Raw genomic sequence first — 25,431 nt, forward strand, 5'->3', positions numbered from 1 at the left:
TTCAAAAATCTACATTGGATAGAGTACACAGTATTGTATAGAGTACACAGAAGGGTCTTGCCTCAGAAGGAATTATTTCACCTTAGACTGAACTCTACTCTCATCCCACTTAACAAATCTTAGAAGCAAGACAGAAAATATTAAACTGCTTCCAAGTAACTTAACTGTCTCCCAGAACAAATTCAAGAATATTTATAGGAACACAGAAATAGCCAGCACCCAAAAAGGCAAAATCACAATGTATGGCACACAGTAAAAAAAATCACCAGGCATGCAAAGAAGCAGGAAATACTGCCCATAATGAGGAGAAAAATGAATCTATTGAAAGCAACCCAGAAGGGGCACAGATGTAAGAATTTGTAGAGAAAAAGACATTAAAAGAATTATTAGAATGGTATCCCACATGTTCATAAGTTAAGTAAAAGCTTAGGAAATATTTAAAAAATCAAATTTTAGAGCAAATAATATTGCCAGGAATGAAGAGATTAATTTATTAATGATAAAAGAGTTAATTCATCCAAGTGATATAAATGTTTATGCACCTAATAACAGAGCTTTAAAATAAATGAAGCAACTCTGATAGAACTATAAAATACGCAAATTCACAATTACATTTGCAAATTTCAATATCCTACTCTTAAAATTGATAGAACAAGTAGAAGGAAAATCAGTAAGGACATCAAATACTTGAGCAACAGTGTCAGTCAACTTGACCTAATTGGTTTTTATAGAGTACTCCAACTAACAACAGCAGAATGCACTTCTTTTCTAGTATACATGGAACATTTATCAAGATAGACTATAACCCAGGCCATAAAACAAGGCTCAATAAATTTAAAAGGATTCAAGTACTACAAGGTATGTTTTTTGACCATAAAGGAATTAAATCAGAAGTCAAAACAGAAAATCTCTGGAAATTCCCCCAGATATTTTGAAACTAAATAGCACAGCTCCAAGTAATCCATGGGTCAACAAATAATTTAAAAAGGAAATTAGAATGTATAATGAGAAATAAAAAAATATCAAAATTGGTGGGATGAAGCAAAAATAGGGCTTAGAAATGTACAGCAGTAGATGCCCATATTAGAAAAGAAGAATGCCACAAAACAAAGACCTTACCATCAACATTCAGAAACTTGAAAAGAAGAGAGAATTAAACCAAAAGTTATCAGAAGAAAATAAATGTTAAAGATAAGATAAGGAATTCATGAAATAGAAAACATAAATCTAAGACAAAGTCAGCAAAACCAAGAGCTGGTTATATAAAAAAATAAATAAAATCGAGATGAGAAATCTCTACAGAGGCTTATTAGGAAAAAAAGAGTAAAGACAAATCACCAATATCAGGAATGAGAGAAGTGACATAAGTACAGATCCTATAGATAGTAAAAGAATAATAATATATTATGAATAACTTTATGCCAATAAATTTGACCTTAAAAGAAATAAACAATTCCGTTAACTCCACAGACTACCAGTATTCACCTTGAATATCCTATACCTATTTAAAAATAATATTTTAATTAAGATCTTCCCATAAAGAAAACACCAGGCCCATAAAGTATCACTGATGAATTTTATCAAGCATTTAAAAGAGAAATAACACCAATTCTCTGCTAGAAAATAGAAGGGAACACCTCCCAAATCATTATATGGGGCCAGTATTACACTAATACCAAAACCAAAGACAGTACAAAGAAACAAACAAAAACTACAGTCCAATGTTCCTCATGAGCACAAACACAAAAATCCTCAACAAAAACATACTAGCAGATAGAATCTAACGATACATCAAAAGAATAATATGTCATGACCATGTGGTGTTTATCCTTGGAATGCAAGGTTGTTTCAACATTTGAAAGTTGATTGATGTAATCTAGCATATTAACAAACAAAAACAAAACAAAAATTAAAACGCCCACGTAGTTATATTAATTAATGCAATGCATTAAAAGTATTTACAATATTCAACATCCACTCATGATAAAAATTCTCACATATAACAATAGAAAGGAACTTTCTTAACCTGATATAGGACATTCACCAAAAAGGCCTACAGCTAGCAATATAGTTAATGGTGAAAGACTGAATGCTTTCCCCCTAACAAGGCAAGAATGTCCACTCTCACTCCTCTTCAACATTATATTGGAAGTTCTAGCCGGCACAATAAGACAAGGAAAAGAAATAAAAGACAGACTGATTAAAAAGGAAGAAGTAAACTTTACAGTAATGACAGTTATATCTACATAGAAAATCCTAAGGAATCTACAAAAAGCTCCTAGAAGCAATAAGTGAGTTTAGGAAGGTAGCAGGATACAAGGTTAACATTTTTAAAAATCAGTTGTATTTCTGTATATTAGTAATAAAATTTGGAAACAAAAATTTTTTAAATGGTACCATTTACAACAATTCTATAAAGTGAAATATTGAGGTTTAATATATAAAATATGCACGGAACCTTATGCTAAAAACTACAAAATGCTGGAGTGATACACTGTGCTCATGGATTGTAAGTCTCAACATAGTTAAGATGTCAGTTTTCTCCAAACTGATCTATAGATTTAATGTAATTCCAATCAAAACCCCAGCAAAATTTTCTGGAGATAACAGACAAGCTGATTCTAGAATCAGCTTGTATATGAAAGGCCAAAAAATTAGAATAACCAAAATCATTTTGCAAAGGACAAAGTTGGGGGACTTAAACTACTGGATTGTAAAGCTTGCAATAAGACTACAAGAATGAAGACAGTGTGATATTCATGAAAGAATAGACATACAAATTAATGGAAAAGAATACAGATTTTAGAAACAGACTTGCACAAACATGGTCAGTTGGTTTTTGTCAGTGGTGCAAACACAATTTGATGCAAAAAGATAGTCATTTAAAGTTATAGTGTTGGAACAATGGGACATTCATATACAAAAAAAAGAAACCCAAATGAACAAATCTTGACCTCTGCCTCACACTTCAAACAAAAATTAATTCAAAATGTGATATATATCTAAATGTAAAATGTAAAACTCTCAGTCTTTTAGAAGAAAACATAGAATTTTGTGACCTAAGTTTGGCAAAGAGTTCTTAGCACACAAAAAGCATAATCCATATACCCCCCCAAAAATTGATAAATTGTACTTAAAAATTAAAAGACATTGTTAAATGAATGAAAAGACAAGTTACAGACTGGAAGAAAGTATTTGCAATCACATACTGAACAAAAGAACTTGTATCTAGGATATGAAAAGAACTCTCGAAATTCAACAATAAGAAAAAAAAACAGAAAAAAAGAATAGGCAGCAGATTTGAAAAGATGCTTCAGCAAGGAAGATGTGTAGATAGCAAATAAGTACATGAGAAGATGTCAACATCATAAGTCTTTAGGGAAACGCAAATTAAAACCACAGTGAAATACCACTGCTCACCTATTACAAGGCTAAGATGAAAAAGAATGACCATACCAAGTATTGGAGAGGAAGTGGAGGAACTGGAACTCTCACACATAGCTGGTAGGGATGTTAAACACTACAGACATTCTGAAAAAAAAATTGGCAGTTTCCTTAAAAATGTAAACATTCACTTACACTACCACCCAGCCATTCCGCTACTAGAAATGTTCCTGAAGCAATGAAAGCATTTGTGTGTACAAGGACTTACATAAGATGTTCATAGCAGATATTTTTGTTACAGCCCCAAACTGCAAGCAACACAAATGTCCATCAACAGGCGAGTGGATAAACAAATTGTCCTATATCCATATAATGGAATACTACTAGGCAATGAAAAAGAATGAATCTTGATATACATAGTAACATGGATATCTCAAAATAATTATGCTGAATGAAAGAAGCTAGAGGGGTAAAAGAACACCTACTGTATGATTCCATTTTTACACAAATCCTAGGTAATGCAAACTAATCTTTTTAATTGAAGTGTAATTGATTTACAATATTATATTAGTTTCAGATGTACAACGGAGTGATTCAATTTTTTATACATTACAAAATGATTACCACAGTAAGTCTAGTGTCCATCTGTCACCATACAAAGTTATCACAATATTATTGACTATATCCCTTATTGTGCACATTAAATCTTGTGATTTATTTATTTTACAACTGGAATTTGTACCTCTTAATTCTCCTCACCTGTTTCACTCATCCCCTCACCCCTTCCCTCTGGCAACCACCCTTTTGTTCTCTGTATCTATGAGGCTATTTTCATTTTGTTTATTTGTTTTGTTTTTTAGATTCCACATATAAGTGAAATCATGTGGTGTTTGCCTTTCTCTGTCATACTTATATCCCTTATCATAATACCCTCTGAGTCCATCCATGTTGTTGCAAATGGCAAGATTTCGTTCTTCTTTTATGGCTGAGTAATACTCCATTGTGTATGTATATTTTATCCATTCATTTGTTGATGGACACTTGGGTTGCTTCCACATCTTGCCTATTATAAATAGTACTGCAGTGAACATAGGGCTGCATATAGCTTTTCAAATTAGTGTTTTTGTTTTCTTTGGAAAAATACCCAGAATTGGAATTTCTGGACGTATGCTAGTTCTATTTTTAATTTTTTGAGGAACCTCCATACTGTTTTCCATAGTGGCTGCACCGATTTACATTCCCACCAACAGTGCACGAGGGTTCCCTTTTCTCCACATCCTCACCAACACTTATTTGTTGTCTTTTGATAATAGCCATTCTGACAGGTGTGAGGTGATATATATCCTTGTGGTTTTGATTTGCATTTGCCTGACAGTTAATGATGTTGAGCATCTTCTCATGTGCCTGTTGGCTATCTGTATGTCTTCTTTGGAAAAATGTCTGTTCAGGTCCTCTGCCTTTTTTTTTTTTTTCTGCGGTATGCGGGCCTCTCACTGTCGTGGCCTCTCCTGTCGTGGAGCACAGGCTCCAGACGCGCAGGCTCAGCGGCCATGGCTCACGGGCCCAGCCACTCCGCGGCATGTGGGATCCTCCCAGACCGGGGTACAAACCCGTGTCCCCTGCATTGGCAGGTGGACTCTCAACCACTGCGCCACCAGGGAAGTCCCCCTCTGCCCATTTTTAAATTTGTTTTTTTCTTTCATATTGAGTTGTATATGCTCTTTGTATATTTTGGATATTAGCCCTTTATCAGATATATCATTGTTAGTGTATAGAAATGCAGCAGATTTCTGTTATATTAATTTTGTATTGTGCAAGTTACGGAATTCATGTATTGGTTCTAATCGTTTTTTAGTGGTATCTGTGGGATTTTCTATATATAGTATCATGTTATCTGCAAGCAGTGACAATTTTACTTCTTCCTTTCCAATTTAGATAAAAGGAATTTCTTTCTCTTGTCTGATTTGCTGTGACTAAGACTTCCAATACTACGTTGAATAAAAGTGGTGAGAATAGGCATCCCTGTCTTGTTCCTGCTCTTAGAGGAAATGTTTTCAGCTTTTCACCATTGAGTATGATGTTAGCTGTGTGAAATAAAATTCATATTTTATGACAAGTCAAGAAAAATTTAAACATCAAAAATTTTCTCTGCACTTTGGCCTCCTCTCTCCTCTCTGCTGTGCTTTGTGCACCTGCATTATATTACATTTTCCAATCAGCAGAATATCTGCTCCACCATAAAGAGCAACATTCTCCCAGCACCAACAAGGCAACTTAAAAGATAACATTCCTTCTTAATCTTGTAAGGGACCACGATGAACCATGACCCACTATTCACTACATTGTATAAACTGTCAACAATACGTTATTTATGTACAGCCTCTGTCTTAAAAACTTACATAACTGTGCTTTGACCTCTAATGGGCAGAACAGTTCTCAGAACTTTCCTTGAGGCTGTTCCCAGGTAACAATCCTCAATTTGGCTCAAATAAAATCTTCCATTTCTTTCTTAGATTGACTGATTAATTTTTCAATGACAGCCATGTGCTTGTCATATATGGCCTTTACTATGTTGAGGTATGTTCCCTCTATGCACACTTCATTGAGAGTTTTTATCATAAATGGATGTTGAGTTTTGTCAGAAGCTTTTTCTGCATCTGTTGAGATGATCATATGATTTTTATTCTAATTGTTAACGTGGCGTATAACATTGATTGATTTGCAGATAACTAATCAAACTAATTTTTTTTCTTAAAACGGGTTAGGTTGACAAATTTTATTTATTTTTAAAATATTTATTTATTTATTTGGCTGCGCCAGGTCTTAGTTGTGGCATGTGGGATCTTGGTTCCTGCGTGCGGGATATTTGTTGCGGTATGCAAGATCTCTTAGTTGTGGCATGCAAGATTTAGTTCCCTGACCAGGGATCGAACCCGGGCCCCCTGTATTGGGAGCACAGAGTCTTAACCACTGGACCACCAGGGAAGTCCCTCAAATTAATCATTAAGTGACAAAGCAGATCAGTCATTCCAGGGACCCCGGAGGGGAGTGAGGACACTTTTGGGGTGATGCATATATTCATTATCCCAATTGTAGTGATGATTTAATGGGTGTATACAAGGCAAAACATCACATTGTATTCTGTTTTTTTTTTTTTTAAAGTGGAAAGAAATCCCTATCTTTATTTACTGTAAATCTGAACCACAATCCCACTGGGTTGTGGGAAATTCTGCCTCATCTAGTGTCAGCCCTCCTCCCTATGGGCCGTACCAGAATATAAGAGGGTGGCACGATGTCCCCCAAACAAGCAAGGCCCCAGCCCCCAGGGCATCCCTGCTCCGAGATCATGTATCCAGTCCCTGTCTACATCCCCCTCCTCCAGACCCAGTTCTCCACTTTTGGCCCATGCAGTTCAACCCCTGAGGTGAAGGTCACTGGTCTCCTCATTCCTTTACCAAATAGGTTTTGTGAAAGATCCTGAGAACTGAAAAATTTCCACTGACTCTCCAAGACCTTAATGCCCAACTGTTCCTCTCCATCCCAGATGCTAAACCCAGATTCACCAAATCACAACTCAGGGCCTTCAGACTTGCAGCTCCTGCACTGTATCCCCAAGTAGCACATCTTCAGTTTCCTCACACCTTGAAAGTGTGAACAGTGCCAAGTTATTCACGCAAGGTGAACTCGGACTGACTACCAATCTAATCCATAAATCTTTCAGTTCCTGGATCCCTGTAGAACGTGCTGGGACTGTTTTCACATTGCAACATCTTAATATAGGCTTAAGCTAATAGGGCTTGGGTGTTTTTTACCCCATCCTTGCCCAGTCTATGTGTGATGTTCCTTCTAAACCCAGAAAGCTAAGTATCCTTCCCAGGAAGACGGCAGTCTCACCAGGGGCCCAGAGCTGTCCCCTTGACTGGGAATACTGTCGGGATAGCTCTGTTCAAGGCCCAGCCCTGGCTGCCCTGCACCCACCCAACCCACCGTGTCCCCCTGTGTCCCCACAGGCTGATTCGGCCTAAAAGGCACATTCCATGGGCTCCCAGAGTCTCAGGGCCAGTGCACACATCAACAGAGAGTCTGACTTGGAGAATACTGCTCAGCTTTTATAAGGCTTCTTGAACCAGGGCCACGAGTGTCGGGGGCCCTTTAGTGCTTGTTTTTCGCAGGCCCAGCTCATCACAGTCGAGGTCTGAGGTTTCTTGAAGTCTGTGCCTTCGCAATTTTCTTCTCCACTGCAAGCAGAAGGCAGCAACTTCCAGTTCCTCCGGATCTGGGGAAGGCTGTCTCAAACCCTGGAGGAGAGAGAGATGATTAAGTACTAGGAGGTGCTGTGCACTCTCTCCCAGTGTCAGCTCATTGGAGCTCCTAGGGGATTCTTCTGAGTGATGCTGGGACTGGTTTTCTGATATTTTAGCCCTAAATTGAATAGAGAGCAAGGAATCGTGTTTGGGCTCTGAATTGGAGCCCACTCATTCTTAAAGGACAAGCACAACAGAACAAAGGATCTTGTCTATCACGATAGAATGTTCTGGGACTGTAGTTAATTAAAAAAAAAAAAAATCTCTCTCTAACCCAAATTCTGCCTCCTGGATCTTGCTTTATTCATTTTGCTTTATGCAAACTATCCATGGGTCTTTAGCCAGCGGCCTAAGCAGAGCCAGGACACGGGTGTACACAGCAAGCACTCAGCCTGGCCCTCAGGTTCTCCTGCAGTCAGATGGCCTGGGCATTGGGACCTGGGGACTGGCCCTGCCCTGGGTGGTGCTGCAGGATCTGCGGGAGGCTGTGGCTGTGGCCACGCTGGCGTGCTGGCGGGAGAGATGCTCACTGATCCATAGGGCCAGTCCTGAGCTTTTCTCTCAGCCTTCTTTATATTCAAGAAATTCTGGGACTTGTAGTTCAAGTATGCACATTTTCCAAATGCTTTTCACTGGGTGTGTCTCTTTTATGTACTCTTTGAATTTAATCGGTACAAAGTTTCTTTAAACTTGAAATGAAAATTCCCGTTCTATTTATTTAGTGCCTCCATGCACTTGCCCACTATTCTAGGTCTCTGGCTTCATGAAGTATACATTCTAATAACAGAGCCAGACAAACACATAAAAGTGAGGAAAAGAAGCAGACAACTACAAAATGTGATAAGTGCTACGAAGGAACCATACAAGGTACTAAAGCAGGGGACACTTGGTGCGATTTCATTTAGATATAGTGGGGGGTATTTCATCCCTTTTGAGGAGGTGGAATTTAAGTTTGGGCCTAAAAGATAAGAAGGAGACAGACATGAGACAATTTGGTAGAAGTGGAGGGGCAGAAATGCATCTCACACAGGTAGAATAGCACATGTGAAGGCCCTGGCAGGGTATTCTTTTGGGAACCCAAATATTTCCCATTTCCTGCCTTCACTTAGGACATAGAAAGCTGGAAAAGGAGTTGCTCCCACCCTAACAACAAGAAAAAGTCAGATAATCCACAAAATCATAACTTTTCTTGAACTTATTAGAGAGTAAGGTTGAAGGGCAACTCACTGGACTGAAATCTAAGAAAAGACAGCCTCTTTCAGGGAGAGGCAGGGGCCCAGCACTGGCTTCCTTAGGATAGAGCATGGGAGGAAGATGAGACTATCATATACCTGATCAGAAGATTTTAGCTAAAATTCTTAACAAATTGATGTGGCCAGTTGTAGATGAGTGTGAGTGTATAGGACCCATGAGAACCACAACTAAGAAAAATCCACACCTGTTCACAGGCTTTCTCCAGGACCTCTCCTGGTGCTCATGACAAAGATTTGGGACAGGGCAGGAGGTTGGGACTTTCTCCCTTGTGGAGCAGGCTTTGGGAAGAGGAGCGGCCATCACTGCAACAAAGGCACAGATCTCTGCCCACATCTGTCTCTTCATGGCACAAAAGCTCAAGTCACTGAAGGAAGGACGGCAAATCCTGTCATCCCCAGGGCACAGGTCAAGACCACTGCAAGCGGAGAAAGAAGACAGAATACAGCCCTCTACCTCGGGGGAAGAAGCAGAAAACCATCCTGAATTCATAACTGTTAAAAGTCTCCTATTGGGCTTCCCTGGTGGCGCAGTGGTTGAGAGTCCGCCTGCCGATGCAGGGGACACGGGTTCGTGCCCCGGTCTGGGAAGATCCCACATGCCGCGGAGCGGCTGGGCCCGTGAGCCATGGACACTGAGCCTGTGCGTCCGGAGCCTGTGCTCCGCAACGGGAGAGGCCACAACGAAAGTCTCCTATTGCTGAGGGAGGAACAGGGCCTGCCTACAATTGAGGCTGAGTGAGAACAACAATGAACACTACCACCTCCTCTCCAGACCAGCAATCATCGAGTCACAAGTAACAAGTAGGCTATGGAGAGGCAAGAACATTGAGAGAGAACACCCCTGAGGTGCACACTCACAAGGAAAGCCTCAAGCTGACAGTGGAACAGGAACATTGATGAAAACCCTCTGGTAACCCGGACCCCACACTGAACACAAAGTAATGCTAGAACATTTGAATTCAGTGGTTACCCAAGGATGACTGTAACAATGCCACCCAAACTCAGCTCAACTCCTGACTATATTGACTCACACCCCCACTTCCCACCACGCACACACACTAAAGGCCTAGAAGAAGAGGTGGGCCCATTTTCAGGCATACATAGTATTCATTTAGTCTCTGCCAGTCTATGCATGATGTCAAGTTTTCAATGGAAAATTAAAAGACACACAAAGAAGAAGGATCTGCTGTCAAGAGACAAAGCAATCAAAAAACCCAAACTCATGGGACTTCCCTGGTGGTGCAGTGGTTAAGAATCCGCCTGCCAATGCAGGGGACACGGGTTCCAGCCCTGGTCTGGGAAGATCCCACATGCCGCGGAGCAGCTAAGCCCATGCTCTACAACTACTGAGCCTGCGCTCTAGAGCCCGCGAGCCACAACTACTGAGCCCACATGCCACAACTACTGAAGCCCGTGCACCTAGAGCCTGTGCTCCGCAACAAGAGAAGCCACTGCAGTGAGAAGCCCGCGTACTGCAACAAAGAGTAGCCCCCACTCACCACAACTAGAGAAAGCCCACACGCAGCAACAAAGACACAATGCAGCCAAAAATAAAATAATTAAAAAAAAAAAAAAGAAACCCAAACTCAGATATGAGCCACATGTTGAAACCATCAGATAGGAAGTTAAAAATAACTATGATTTATATATTAGTGACTTTAGTGGAAAAAGTAGACAAAATGCATGAACAGATGGTGAGTTTTAGCAGAGAGACAAAAACTATGAGAAATAAACAGAGATGCTAAAAATAAGAAAAAATGTGGTAACAGATTGAAGAATGCTTTGACAGGCTCATCAGCTTGGACACAGCTGAAGAAAGAATCAGTGGAACTGAAGGTAGGTTGATAGAAATTAACCAAACTAAAATGCACAAGAAATCAGGTGACAGGTTTGGGTAAGAAATGCAGTTGAATTTAATAGCTAAGAAGCAGGTAGAGTTGCCTCATGAATGTCTGCAATGTTGCTCTCAGCCTGTGACCTGAGTCATGGTCCTGTGCATGTCTGTGCCAGTGTCCACCCTTGGGATTAGCACTTACCCGGAGACTGGCGGCTTCTGCAGCCCTCACAGTCTTAGAGGCAGCACGGAGGAGCCGCTGTGCATTTTCCACCAGGAGCTCTTCAGAGGACTTGCTTCTTGCCAAGGAGGCCTTTACTCTTGGGAATTGACAGGAGGAAAGCAGTTAACATTATACCAGGTAAGAGGCATAATCTCAAATAAACAAATACCAGATGGTTTTACAACGTGAGCCTCTTCCAGAAAGCTGGGATGCCTTTGTAGGGACTATTCAGAGAAAGAAAGTTCTTAAGGTATAATTTAACATTTTAACATAAAATTTATATTTTGATACTAAGAAAGTATGACTCATATAGAATCTATAAATTAACAAGAAGTATGTTTTTAAAAAATTTTTATTGAAGTATAGTTGATGCGCAATATTATATGTTACATGTGTACGATATACTGATTTACAGTTTTTAAAGTTTATACTCCATTTATAGTTATTATAAAATATTGGTTATATTCCCCATGTTGCACAATATATCCTTGCAGCTCATTTTATACATGATAGTTTGTACCTCTTAATCCCCTACCTTTATATTACCTCTCCCCACTACCCTCTCCCCACTGGTAACCATTATTTTGTTCTGTATATCCGTGAGTCTGCTAAGAAGTCTTTTTAATGAAAATAACTGAAGAGACCTAGCAGAATAAATGCCAACATCCATACCTAATGAAAGGGAACAAGAAATTTTGTCTAGAATTGCATTCAGGACTTAAAGTAAAAGTTCTAATCAAAGATCAGACTGCTATTTCTTAATTGAATCACACACCTCAATGATACTTGCTTTAAACTGAGTGTAACTGAATTTAGTGAGACAAGTTGTTTTTCACCAATGAAAATGAAGATGCTATACATAAAATAGATAAACAACAAGGACCTACTGTATAACACAGGGAACTGTGTTTGATATCTTGTGATAACCTATAGTGGAAAAGAATATGAAAAGGAATAGATAGATAGGACTTCCCTGGTGGCACAGTGGTTAAGAATCCGCCTGCCAATGCAGGGGACATACATTCAATCCCTGGTCTGGGAAGATCCCATATGCTGCAGAGCAGCTAAGCCTGTGCACCACAACTACTGAGCCTGTGCTCTAAGCCTGCGTGCCACAACTACTGAAGCCTGCGCGCCTAGAGCCCATGCTCTGCAACAAGAGAAGCCACTGCAATGAGAAGCCCGCGCACCACAACGAAGAGTAGCCCCCGCTCGTCGCAACTAGAGAAAGCCCGTGCGCAGCAACGAAGACCCAAAGCAGCCAAAAATAAATAAATTGATTTAAAATAAAAAAGGATAGATTGATTTAGATAAAACTGAATCACTTTGCTGTACACCCGAAGCTAACACAACATTGTAAATCAACTATACTTCAATAAAAATTAAAATTAAAAAGAAAATGAAGATGCTGTGAAACTTAAGTGACTAACTTTGGTAAAATCTCAGGACGTCCAGATCCTTTAGAGAACTGGGAACTTGATAAATGTACCTGTATTAATCATGCCTTTTTATTTTCTGTGTTTCTGATGCACTATCTTAGGGCCATCTGATGTTGGAAAGACTGCCCCTCCCAGGGTTAGCCAATTCTTAGAGTAAACCACTTGCCTGCAAGTGCACTTATACATGCAAACCAACCAATCCGAAGTTCACACCCCCAACCTTCTCCTTTATAGCGCTCTTATACTCTGGGCCACTATTCCCCTGCCCTAATCACCCCAGAGCCAGGTGCCAGACAGCTAGAGATAATCTCTATACTCCAGAGCCCAAATTCAAATTAACCAGTCCTAAAGCTGTTTAGCCTACTTCCCCTGACTTGTCCATTCCTTCCCACGAAAACACAGTAAAGGATTTGTCCATGCTTTCCCCTCACTCCTTCTGCTTTTTGACTGACCCTGGTGCTTCCCTATGTGGTCCTACCGACATGGTTCCTGTTTCTAAGGGTCCGTGAGGGATTGTCTTCCTTGTTTTCTTCCGTCTTCCTTGTCACATCCATGTTTGCATGTCCTACTATACCTGATTTAAACAAATCCAGAGTACCCTTACAGCAATACCCATATTTGAAATGCTAAAATTAATTACAGTTCCTGTATCTTAAGTAGAAAAAATCTGGTAGCTAATTGTGACATGATTTTGTGCCTGAAATATTATTTCCTAGAGAACAGTAACCAGGCTTTGTGTTTAGTTTAAAAACAATTTATATACCCTGGTCTTGGCGATGTTATTTTTATGCCTCACAATAATTGATAATAGTCTTAACTACCAAGCTTTCCCATAATATATTACTAATAAACGTTTCTTACTGATGAATATGCCACTGCAGGTATTAAGGGACTTGGGTGGAAATGAAACCATCCTATACTTCTATTCTGGTGTTCTATATTATCAACGTGAAAACTGTTATATGGAGACAATGACCAAAAACTGTTCAACTCCAGCACAAGGCTTATGTTAAGATTAATTCATGGGGCACATTAAATGAATTAATCTTAACATAAGCCTTGTGCTGGCATAGTTTTTCTTAGGCAAATGACGTTTAAAATGCTTTCACTTTTCAATTAGTGTATTTTTAGAGATAACCAGCTTGTTTGTTAGCTATGATTCGTATAAAAACCAATAGAGAGCTAATGGTGAAAACGTAAACACGATTGTAAAGTAGAGATCAGTCATCTGTGCTTGTATAGTAACCCTGAAGTGTTGTGAGCCCAGCAGCACCACTGGAGTCACTGTTATGAAGGGAGGAGGGACCGATGTTGAAGGAGAGCCTCAGTTCTGATGTATTTGATTCTTAATCCTTATGGGGACTTAAGGACTCCGTGCTTCCACTGTGGGGGGCACAGGGTCGATCCCTGGTCGGGGAACTAAGATACCACCTGCCATGCAACGCCGCCAAAAAAATAGAAAAAAATTAAAAAAAAATCCTTATGGTTACTTTATCCTCACACCTACTCAGGAACTAGTTTTCCATGTTAAATATTTTTTCTTTCTTAAGTATATTATCAGATATGTTTGTGAAACAGTGAGAAATGACAGTAGCCTAAATGTGTTTTTTGTGCTCTGTAGTTACACTCTATATTTTTAACATTTGATATTCCTCAAATAAACGTAGATTCTTGGAGGATAAAAAACATTAAAAGGAGTATCCAAAAGAAGGAATTATATTCCCCCTTCCAAGCCCTCCCTTTGGGTCTCGAGAAAGAAGACAGCAACTTCCCTTCAAAGCCATTTCCTACCTGGAGATGATGCGGAGCTGGCTGCTCATTGTCTGAATCTGCTCTACCATGTACAGAAGCTCCTGGGAACATCTTTGGTCTACACAGTTCTTAGCAATGATGCGGATAAGTCTGGCGAAGTTTTGTCCAGAAGTCGCAATTTTCCTGGCAGAGGTAATGAGCTGTTCTTTGGTCTATACCAAAAGAAATGAAAGAGTTGGCAGTAGGTGAACAACGCCTCCGCAAGTTTTCTCTAAGAAATCAGTGGCAAATGGTAAACATCCCAAACTTGCTTAACTTATTCCAGCCCCGGAATGAACATATTGTGGCTTGGTCTAAAACTGTGATGTCCCGAACCTCCTCCAGAGGCTTCAAGACCAGACACTCTAGGTTAGCAAGAAGCTTATTCTCTTTAAAACCACAGAATGAGGTGGTCCAGGCCCATCTGTCCGTGGGGACTGCTGAAGGGAAGGTGGCCCAGCCTCCTGGTCTTGGGCTAGATGTTCTGCACAAGAGCTGTGGCCTGCAGTGGCTCAGAGAGAGTTTTCAGCAGCCCCGGGGCAGAGATAAGGCCCCTAAGAAGGGCAGGTGTGAGGAACGTGCAGGTTGAAGGAGGTCTTGGCTTGACCAAAGGGTCAAAGGCCTATAGCCATATGTAGAGCTTCCCAGTTGGGAACTGATAATTAATGGGTTGGTGACAGAAGCCTTTTCCTAACCAGGTCTGAAAAGGCTTCAGAGAACAAGGAAAGGAGACCGGCCTGGCTTTTGTTGTGGTCAGGGAATGGGGCCAGGGTGGGAGTTTCCACTCAACAGTCAGGGCTTGTGTGGTTTGAGCTTCCCACTAGCACCAGAGGAGACTGTGCCTGGACCTTTTGGCTTGCCCAGATGTGGAGCACAAGGGGAAGAAGGAGGAGTGGTCGGGGCTTGAAAGCTGTCAGCAAACATTAAAAATGGAGTCAGACTATTTATTGTACCTGCCCTGTTGAGGGGCCTCTAAATTCCATGAGGATGGACATTAACTTAAGGGACAGAACTTAATTTTGTCTGCCCCATTCTTTTCATAATGGCCAGCCCTGGTGGGGAGCCACTTCTGGGTCCCTCTCCTGCATGTATCATGCTGTCTCAGCTTCTCCTGTAAGGAAGAAAACAATCCTAAAAAACCTATGTTAGAGGCTTAGTTTATTAGAGGTATTTGCAATTCCAGATAAGAAAGGAGTGGGTACAGATGTGTCCAGTGCCTAATTCAAGCAATTCCAAGCTCCACAGCAGACCAGTCCGAGAAACCTCCCTTTCAAATGGGACAGCCTTTTTGAAACACAGAACTCAAGCAGCCAGTCCTAAATTAGCCAAATCTGTGCCAGGTCATTTGACACTCTGTTGCTCCTTCTTTTTAAAAAACTGACGTTGCGGGCTTCCCTGGTGGCGCAGTGGTTGAGAGTCCGCCTGCCGATGCAGGGGACACGGGTTCGTGCCCCGGTCCGGGAAGATCCCACATGCCGCGGAGCAGCTGGGCCCGTGAGCCATGGCTGCTGAGCCTGCGCGTCCCGAGCCTGTGCTCCGCAACGGGAGAGGCCACAGCAGTGAGAGGCCCACGTACCGCCAAAAAAACCCCCCAAACTGACGTTGCAACCCCAAACCAAGCCCCATCCCAAACATCCAAGGCAGCACACTTCTTTATGATGTCCCAGGAGAAGACATGAGTCCTCACACCCTCGAGAATTTGTTTTTGCTTTATGATATGCCACCCCAGTTAGCAAATGAGTCCTAAAATATGTACTTTACTTCTCTTTGGATAAGGCTTGGGTTTAGGCAAGCTCTGCATCTGTCAGCTCTCTCCCTGTACCAAATGTAGGTTTGATGACCTGATTTCAGAGTTACTGGTCTTTAGGATAAGGAATACTAAAGAAATAGGAGAGAGGAGGGTGAGAGAACCCCTCTTTTTTCCTGTGGGTATTTTATTTTGTACACATTACTGCGACAGTTTCCCTGACCTAGATAATGACGTGAGGAATGGCTATCATTCTCTGCTGGCACACAGACAGTGCTGATGAAGGTCGTGATGCTGGAAAGTCTTTAGTAAGAACATCTCCATGTGTGAAGGGGGAGGGCTCCACTGAGGAGGTCAAGCTGGAATATTCCAGAACTCATAACCTAGGTCTCAAAGGTGCCAGAGAAAACTCAAACCACATGAGAATAGTCTTTTGTAGACCTCTGCCAGGAAAGGAGGTGCTTACCTTTTCTGCCTCTCCAAGGGAAACCTTCATCCACTCTCCCCATCTTCCTCCCTGCTTCTTCCAATTCTGCCCCCAGCCTCAGGGCTGAAGAGTTGCTAATACGGTTGACTCAACATTACTGCTCTGCCCCCGTGCCTGTGCTGCCTGTTACCCCCCCAACCAGCCATTTTAAACTCTTTTCTCTATTTTACTCAAGAGTACCAGGGACTTTGGTTGTTAAAATCTGCTTGGTATTAAGGTCGAGATTTGGAGGATTCGGGGGGAAATTCTGCATAGTCACTGCATTTTACCAGGCACTAGCCTCACTGTTAAAAACCACCATTTGCTTTTCCTTTTGTCATTTCCCTTTAGCGCACATTTCCCCAGGGAACAGCACGGGCTGGAGGATTTGCATGTTCCTGGGCCCTCAGCCACATGGCCCCATCAGCACCCAAGTCCTATAGAAATTAGAATATCTGAGATGTTTGGAAGGAAAACGGAAGTCAGCAAGAAGTGGTAACTGCTCCCACTTTTGACCTAATGACCTTGGGGTAACTGTTCCAGTGAGAAACTAACTGAAGTGGACATGGGAGAAAGAAGAGGCCAATGAAAGGCCTGAGTCTTGGGTGTGGTAGGGCTGCTGGGCAGGGCTTTGCAGTCACCTCGTCTGGAGGTGCCCTGACATCCAACCTTCTCTCTGGGCCCCGCTCCTCTACCGCGTGTGGCCCAGCCACGGGTGTGGGGGCCACGAGTACCCAGCAGGCCTGCGCTAGGAGACATTTTCTAAAGGGCTCTCGGTGCCTTTCGATCTCTTCCTCTGGTCCCCACACTCAGTAAATGGACTTCTTTTATTTTTTTCAGTGTTGATGTGTGTGTGGATGGTAAGTGATGCTTAACTGCATTGAATCAGGGAGATGGCTAAAGAGAATCAGAACAGGTGACCTGTGGTTGAAGTTGCCCCCACCCCAAAGCCAGTGGAAAGTAGCCCCCATCCTGTCCAGGCTGTGCTGGCCCTGAATGGCCATCCTTCAGGAGCTTGCAGCCCTGTTACCTCTATTTTGGGGAATTTTTAAAGACGTAAATGGCTCCCTTCAGTTCATCCTCTGGGATAGGAATGGGTCTTGATTTTACTAAACTGCAGCTTCCGGTAAATTATCTTCCCCGTTGGATTAAGACAAAGCCTTAGTAACGAGCCCACAGGAGGAGGGAAGAGAAAAATGAAGTGAGCTCTAGGATACGCCCAGATGGAGAGAGACGACAGCACTGAAAAATGCTATGTGCCCGATGGCCCCTGCTCGTGGCCCCTCTGTCCTGGCTCCTGCGGGGCAGCAGCTGGGAGACCCGTTTCCCCCCGTGGTGCCCAATCCTCCCACCACCCACTGAAGGTCAAGTACCAGGATGCATCCTCTCCTCCTCAGACTCTGCGCCATCAGGAACACCTCCTTGGCCATCTCCTGGGTAACCTGGGTGATTCTGTTCCCACTGTTCACGCTGCCATCCTCTGGGAGAGGCAGGTCCACCTCAGTGTGCGGCCAGGCTGGACAGCTGGGGAAGCTGCCAGGGGTGCCGCTATGCTGGTGCTGTAAGAAGACAGGGTGGAACTGATGAAATTCAAGACGCTCAGATCTTTTAACTGCAGTGGGGATGTTAATGGCTTCTTCAGCATTTTTAAAAGAAGAGTGGGAATCAAGAGGGTTTCCTGATCCCCACATGCCAGCAGTTCTTGACAATCTCCTCCAAATACCTAAAAAAAAGTGAGAAGAGGAAACAATGAATCCCTATTGCTCTGTGCTCCTTTCACCCAGAATTTGCATAAACTGCAACCGGGCAGACTCAGATCCCCAGTATAGTTAAAATATCACATTTTCTTTCCTTTGGTGAATTTTCAGGGCTTACCTGGGAGAATCTCTAGCTCCTTGAAGAAATTCGGGAATCCTTGAATGTCCCTACTTTGGGACAGTTTTATATCAATTATTCCATGTGAAAGGACTTTACAGTTCTGGTATGAATAATTATTTTTCCCCCATTAACTTGCTTATTATTTTCTAGTGAGAAAAACAGCAGCTTCTGCCAACCAGAAGTGGGCGAGGCCATGTTATTCTTCTTTGGACCCTAAATGAGGCCTCCACTAAGCCTTTTCCAGACTCTGGAATCGAGTGTACTGCCCTTGAAGGTAAACCCAATAACAAAGTGTCAAGAGTGGCCTTGATCATCTCTCGGCCTCACGCACCAGATCCTGAGCTCCTGGGGGTAGGGCCTGTGCCCTAGGTGTGGGTGGGAAGGAGAACATGGGTGGGAGGAACCTCTGGGCCTTCCTACACCCTGACTTCTCCCCCAAGTCCCCAACGTAGCATACTGATGTCTCAGAAGGGTCATAACGTAGCTGTTGGAAGTATGAGTGTGATAGCAAATTCTATCTAAATTGGGAGATATAAGTTCACGATCCTGCTTGGTCTGAGGCTATATATGTAGCAAATATTTCACCAGGAGAGGAATGGAAATCAAAGGATAACTGCTCCAGGCATGTGTCCCTTCCACCCCCACCTTGTTGGCCACTTTGTCCAGTCTTTGTCATGCTTCACTCACTGCCGAGCACGCAGGAAGGGTGCTGGGCTAAAGATGTGGAATCAGGAGACCAATGATCCAAGGAAGGGGTTGGATGAATCACATCATTTGGCGGTAGCTCTAGAGCTCAGGTGGGTGTTTAAGCGAGCGGTTGCCAAGTGACAGACAAGGGGACGGGACGTATGTGAGTCTGGGACCAGGAGACCGTGGAGGCTGGGATCTAAGTGAGCTGCCCTGGGGTGTGGGTGCTCCACATCGTGGTGCTTGGCCCCAAGCTTGGCCCAGGAGCAAGCAGAGGCGACAGCCGCCGAGCATGTGGGGAAAGCCCTGATCATGTGGGTTTGACTCAGAAGTTGTCCAGATGCCGAGAACAGCAACCAGCCAGGTGGGTGGCTGGAGGTGGCACAGGGCATCCATAGGGAAGGCTTAACTGCAGGCTGTTTTCCTCTCCAGCCATAAAGTATTCACTTCCACATTGGGAGCACATCTGAGCACAGGTATGCGCCCCCCGGGCTCACAGCCACTTGCAAACCAAGTTCACTTCAGAGCTCTTATTGCCTGCAATGTCCTTCCTCTCTTCCCTGGCAAATACAAATCCCAAACTGCCTCTGAAGCTCAATTCAAGACCACCCTCCTCTCAGGAGACATCTAGAATATCTGCTTTATCCCTCCCATTACCATTTTGCCCCAGATTTGTACCCCTCCTGCCCTTCTAGGCTGTCTTTAGCATCCCAGCAAGCAATCTAAATCACTTACCATGCACCTGCGATGCCCCAGACACCGTGCTTGTCCTGAAGGATCTAAAGATGAGTAAAATGAAGCCCTTGAACTGCAGCGGCTGAGAGTTTAGACTTTCTGTGCTGGTGCATATTGAGAAGTCACCTGGCTTTTTTTGTATTATGTCTGCAATTAAATAATCCCCCACCTTCTGAAAACTGTTCGTTGGCCTCGTTTTAGACAGGTTGGGATGCCCCCTGACTGCTGGGAGGGGCAAGTCGGAGCCTTTTCTGGAGAAGGACCAACACACTCAGGTCCAGCAGGCTGCCCACAGGGCCCGGGATTATATGACGTGAAGAGAAAGGTGAGAACTCAGCTGAGACTAAGACTCAACCATAGTGACTAAAAACCAGGGTGAAAATGGCAAATGTGGGATTTGGTGGGCCTTGAGCCAAGGGATAGGCAACTAGGAAATATTCTTTTCAACTCATGCCTCGTATTCGACTGTCAGGGACCTTCAACATCCAAAGCTAGCAGTGTCTCCAGGCTCTTCAGTAATGAAGGAGGCTAGGACTCTGCTGGAGAGCCCATAACTGGAATAAAGAATTTCCAGATTGTGACTTACAAGTGCCCAAAAGATGCACCTTCCCAAGGCCATGCCATCCCTCAGGGGCTCACAGTCTGAGGTGCTGTTCTGGGCTGTGTGGAGGGTGTCTCCACCCCCCAGGAGCCCCAGGGAGTGGGACAGTGGAGCAGACACACACCATGGGTGGTGATTCTCCCCTCTCCAATTGCCCTCCCACCCGGGGGTAGCCCAGCAGGACCACTGTCCCCACTGTCCCCTTCTATGCACTGGAATTATGTGTATGAAGGAGAATGCTTCCCTGGGGTAGGAACCTTGGAATGTGAGGCCTTGCTCTCCACCCAGAGGAAAGCAGCCTGCAACAGGAGAGGTGACACCCCTTCGCGGACAGGAGGGGTGATGGGGGCTGAATGAGCCTGCTCTTCTCACCATTCCGGGTGCCAGCTGACCTGGGCGCTCAGTTCTCTGAAATGCTCGTGTCGGGAGGTTTTGCTGAGAAAGGGACTGTGTCAGCTGAACTGAGAGAGAAACAGAATGTGTTGTCAGTGAAGTCAGCGGCATTAAGTATGTGTCAGAAAGACCCTGTGGAAACACAGATCAGGGGGAGCTGGCAGGATGTCTGAGCTCATGAGACCAGGAGCCACAGAACAGGAGAGATGAGAAGACAGCGGGAGGCAGAGCAAAGAGGGCTTAGGCTGCAGGGGCAAGGGAACTGTGCCTGCCGGGCTCCCAGCGAATCTGGGAACAGGGCCTTTCTCATGGTAATGACATTTTAATGAGAAAGATGAAGTAAAGGGTAATGGGGTGGAGAAACACATTGTCTGGTCCACTTTATCTTGGAAGAAAGCCCAGGGAAAGGTTTGGGGGGGAGTCTGGGCAGCCAAGCATAAGGTCACGAAGGGGACAGATCAGGTTATGCACAAAACGCTGGGCTGAGCACATCTACCTGGGAACTTCTTGGGCGGTCACTGCCAACCTATTATATCTCCCACGGTTGATGTTAAGTAAATCAAATGTTTGGGCTCCACAATCCCTCACATTGTCTGGTGCCCCAGAAGGAAACGACTATACGTGGAAGGTGTTCAACAGACCCAGAAGCCTTCCGGTAGATCTTTCTTTTTGCCTACGAGGATTCAAGTTGGACTCCGGCCACTTGCAAACCAAAGAACCCCTGACTGGAGCAGGGAGGTAACATCGTGGAGGTCAAGGTGGCATGAAGTAGCCGGATCCACAGGAGGAGTGCTGTCAGTCACAGCAAGGGGAACCCCCTCCAGATGGGGCCATGCGAAAAACTTCATGGGAGTCAATCATTACAGGCCCTACCACAGCGTACTAATTATGTTCCAGGCAAGTGCAAGTATTTTCCATGGATGCTTTCATCAACCCTCTGCCAGGAAAGTATCAATGTTCCCATTTTCTAGACTAGGATCTTAAAGTCCAAAATAGCTAAGAAACTTCTCTGAGGTCTCAGAACTTGGAAATGGTAGAGGCAGACACAGTGCAGGCAGTGTGGTTCCTGACCTTGGATTCTCAAAGGGTGCCCTGTGCTGCCTGCCAGATATGAATGACACACGTGGGCACCAAGAGAGCTTTTTCTGGAACTTGACGGGGGGCTTTGGTGACCAGAAAGAAGGCTGAGGTGGGGGAGAAGGAGGGATGCTGACTTCCCTACCGTGCCCAGGTCTGCGGCTGTCCCGGTGATTCCTACCGTGCCCAGGTCTGCGGCTGTCCCGGTGATGCCTGGATCCGGAGTGCGGGTCCCCACTGAGCTCCCTGCGGTGTCTCTTGGAGCAGCACCCTGGGAATCTACACTGCTGGCTTCAGCGGCTCCTGGTGGACCCTCCCCACGGTGGAGCTGGGGCTGGGTGGGGTCCTCTTCATCACTGGGCTTCAAGCACTGGGCCAGGAGTCTCCAAGCCTTGGTGTGACCACCTTTCCAGGCCTGGAGCTGGGCCACAGCATGGTGGGCCTTGGCTGCCCACTCCTGCTGAAGCCAGTCCTCTGGGCATTCTCGGAGCACAGGGACCCGCTGGGCTACCTCCTTGGTGAGGACGAGAATGCTCTCCAGAGCCATGAGAAGGTCTTCCTGGCAGGGCCCAGACTCCTGACCTCCAGCCACAATTCCCTGCACAGCTTGGATACCAGACACCATTCTTTCCAGAGAGCCTTCTGGCTGGGTCTGGGGGTCTTTGCACACAGAGAGCCTCGGGCAGAAGGCACCTTGGAGGACACGTTCATAGTCTGCATTGATGCTGCTGAGGTGGCCAGTCAGGGCCTTGGCTTGAAGGGTGAGCTCCAAGCAGAGAAGTTCAAAGCGGGTGGACAGGCTGGGAGATGGTTTGGGGAAGGAGGCCAGGATCTGTGCCACATCCAGCAGAGCATCTGTGAGCACATGAACCTCCCTGCACAGAAAGGAGATCTCACTCTTTACCTGCTCATCCCCACACAGAAGAGAAGACAGCCTAGCAGCCTCTTGGAGCCTTTGAGAAACATCTGCTGCCTGAGCCAACCCTTCCTGCAGCCCCTGCTGGTCCTTCACAGCCTGTCGCAGGGGCAGTAGGAACAGGCCTTGTCTCCCGCTGAGCCTCTCCAGGCACTGGAGCAAGTCTTGGACAGCCACTGACCATAGAAGGCACCCATCCTCAATGCTCTCCTCCCACGACCTGGGGGCTTGGAAACCATCAGAGGCCAGAACTTTGTCCAAAAGCTGTTTGGCATGGGTCTCCGCCTCCTCCAATCTGCCTTGCACTTGTAAATGCGCTTCTGGGTGCCCAGCTGAGTCAGAATCCTTCTTACCCGAATCCATGGGTCCACTTTTGACTGCTAGTTGAACCATTGAGGCTAAGTTCTGCTGAAGCTCCATGAACACTGTCATGTTCTCTTGAAGATCAGCTGCTGGGTTGTTGCAAAACAGCTGTTGACACAGAGAATACCAGTCACCAGCTATGGCTACCAAACTTTGCCTGGTTTCCCTGGACTTCCCAGACAGTTGGAGAGCCACTTCCAGAAGCCTGTCAGTTCTAGCAGTTGTGCAATGTTCTATCTCCCTTGCTACGTCAATAATAGAAGGTGCTAGTGATGGGATTTCTTGGAGTCCAGTCATCGTCTCTGACCCCAGTGGTACCTCTCCAGCCAGGGCCTCCTGAGCTGCCTCCACAGCTGCATCCTGGTCCTGCAGGATGGTGTGAGCCGAGGTCACTCCCTGGTGGCTCAGGCTGTCTACAGCAAGCATGGGTTTGCTGATGGCAGAGAGTGGAGAGTCCACCTTCTGTAGACCGGTGTCAAAAATCAAGGGGCAAAAAAGATGATCCCTAGGTGGATAGGAGGTGCCCTTGTCGCTTTTCCTCAACCCAGGCTCCCTTTGGTGTTTCAGTGCAGGAGCTGTGCAATCCTGGAGGCTGGAGAGAATGAAATAAGGCTGTCTCTCAGCCATGTCCAACCTCTGGACTTGGTCCCGAAGGGGACTGAGGATATCTGGGTGGTTAGTTCCATCCAGCCCCTCTCGGATGCTCTGAGCTGAAGAGATCACATGTTTCGCCAAGGTTAATAGCGCATCTGTGTCCTGAGAGCCGTGCCCGCCTGAACAATGCTCCCCAGCCTCACCCAGGACCCGGGAGGATTGCTCCAGCTGCTGGATCAAGACTCTCAGGCCATTCCGGAAAATAGGATCTCGATCTTGGTCCACATACCTGCTCATCACCTGCACTATGTGTGTCCCTCGACCCTGTAAATATGCCACAAGTGGAGCAAACTCTCTGGAATCTCCACACCTCAAAGCCCATGTAAAAAAGTCCAAGTGCTTGGTCATTTCCTGAATGGACACACTCAGGAACTCAGGAATATCGAGAACATCATCAAAACATGCTAATAAGCCTTCAGATGCCCTGGCCCACTCCCGAAGCAGGGCCTGCAGGGCAGCAGGGCTCCAGTCCAGACCAGACCCTTGGGGGCCTTGTGAGAAAAGCTGTCGCACTCTGACCACGAGCCCCCAAAGGCCTGCCATGGTGGCCTCCATGTCTTCGCCAGTTTGCTGTCGTGGGCAGCAAACCAAGACCAAGTGAGCCACTCTGAGCATCCGGTTGGCCTGGTCGTGGAAAGCAGCGAGGAGAAGCTGGAGGCTCTCAGGCAAGGCCTCGCCATGGCACCGGGAGGAGACTGAGGGAGTGGCCAAGGCGGCCCGGACCAGTCTTTGAAGAGGGCTTTGCGTGTCGGTGAACGTGTCCAGGATCTGGCGCAGCAGCCCGGTGCGGACCTCCTGGGAGAGGTCCTCAGTCGCGGCCCACAGCGCTGCGCACTCCTCCCCCGGCTCCTGGCTGTTCCCGCCCGTCCCCGGAGGCCCGTCAATCGGGTCCAGGCGCCGGACGCCGGCGCTCCGCAGCTCCAGCAGCCGGCGGCAACGGGCCACTAGGCGCAGGCGCTCGGGCGGCGGGGAGCAGGCGGCCAGGCGCATGCAGTGCCAGACCACGGCCGCCAGCGGCGCGTCCAGCCCGCCGCGCAGCCGCTCGGGTCCGGGCGCCGCCAGCAGCTCCCGCAGCTGCCGCAGGCTCCGAGGGAGCGCGCCGTGCGGGGCGCGGGCCGCTGGGGCGGCGCCGGGCTCCAGGCGCCCTAGGAGCTCGCCCAAGGTCTTCCTGGCCAGAGCGAAGACGTGGCGCCGGGAGGCGGCCAGCCGCGGGTCGCGGGGACGCCGGAGGTGGCCGCGGGCGGCCACAAGCAGCACAGGGACGCAGCCCCGCAGCAGGCGGCTGGCCCGGCCCAGGCGCTCCTCGGATCCGCGCGCAGTCAGGCCGCCCAGGCTCTGCAGCGCCACCGCCAGGTCGGCGAAGGGGCCGCGCAGCGAGGCCGCGTCGCCCGCCGCTTCCAGCGCGTCCAGGCAAGTCAGGCACCAGCCCGCCGCTCGCACCATCTTCCTCGCCGTCGCCGCGTCTTCCAGCAGCAGGACCTGTTTGGGCAATCGGGGGAAGAGAAGCTGGAAAATGCCTACACGTTTATGGAGCCGAAGCGAGAGCAACGGCAGCTGCTTTACCCCCATTGTGCAAATAAAGACTAAAGAGAATCTCAGAGATAATAATAGTAATAATAATGATGACGATGTCACCTAAGAGTGACGTTTAAAGAAAACATTTGGCTTAACTGAAAATGTAAGCCC

At 45.7% G+C, this 25,431-nt stretch overlaps 1 protein-coding gene across 1 annotated transcript in view; it reads right to left on the reverse strand.

Annotated features, from left to right (window-relative positions):
• Positions 1–571: 571 nt before the first annotated feature.
• LOC115842533 (uncharacterized) overlaps positions 572–25,431 on the reverse strand; it is a 45,007-nt gene continuing 20,147 nt past the window's right edge. The window contains exons 4-8 of the mRNA XM_060309867.1: positions 21,958–25,224; positions 17,815–18,000; positions 14,229–14,401; positions 10,978–11,095; positions 572–7,682 (exon numbers count right to left, since the gene is read on the reverse strand). Of these exons, the coding sequence (XP_060165850.1) occupies positions 7,494–7,682; positions 10,978–11,095; positions 14,229–14,401; positions 17,815–18,000; positions 21,958–25,224 (3,933 nt within the window). The 3' untranslated portion in view covers positions 572–7,493. The remainder of the gene's footprint in view (positions 7,683–10,977; positions 11,096–14,228; positions 14,402–17,814; positions 18,001–21,957; positions 25,225–25,431) is intronic.

Source organism: Globicephala melas, chromosome 12 (genome assembly GCF_963455315.2).
Source record: "Globicephala melas chromosome 12, mGloMel1.2, whole genome shotgun sequence".
Taxonomy (NCBI): domain Eukaryota; kingdom Metazoa; phylum Chordata; class Mammalia; order Artiodactyla; family Delphinidae; genus Globicephala; species Globicephala melas.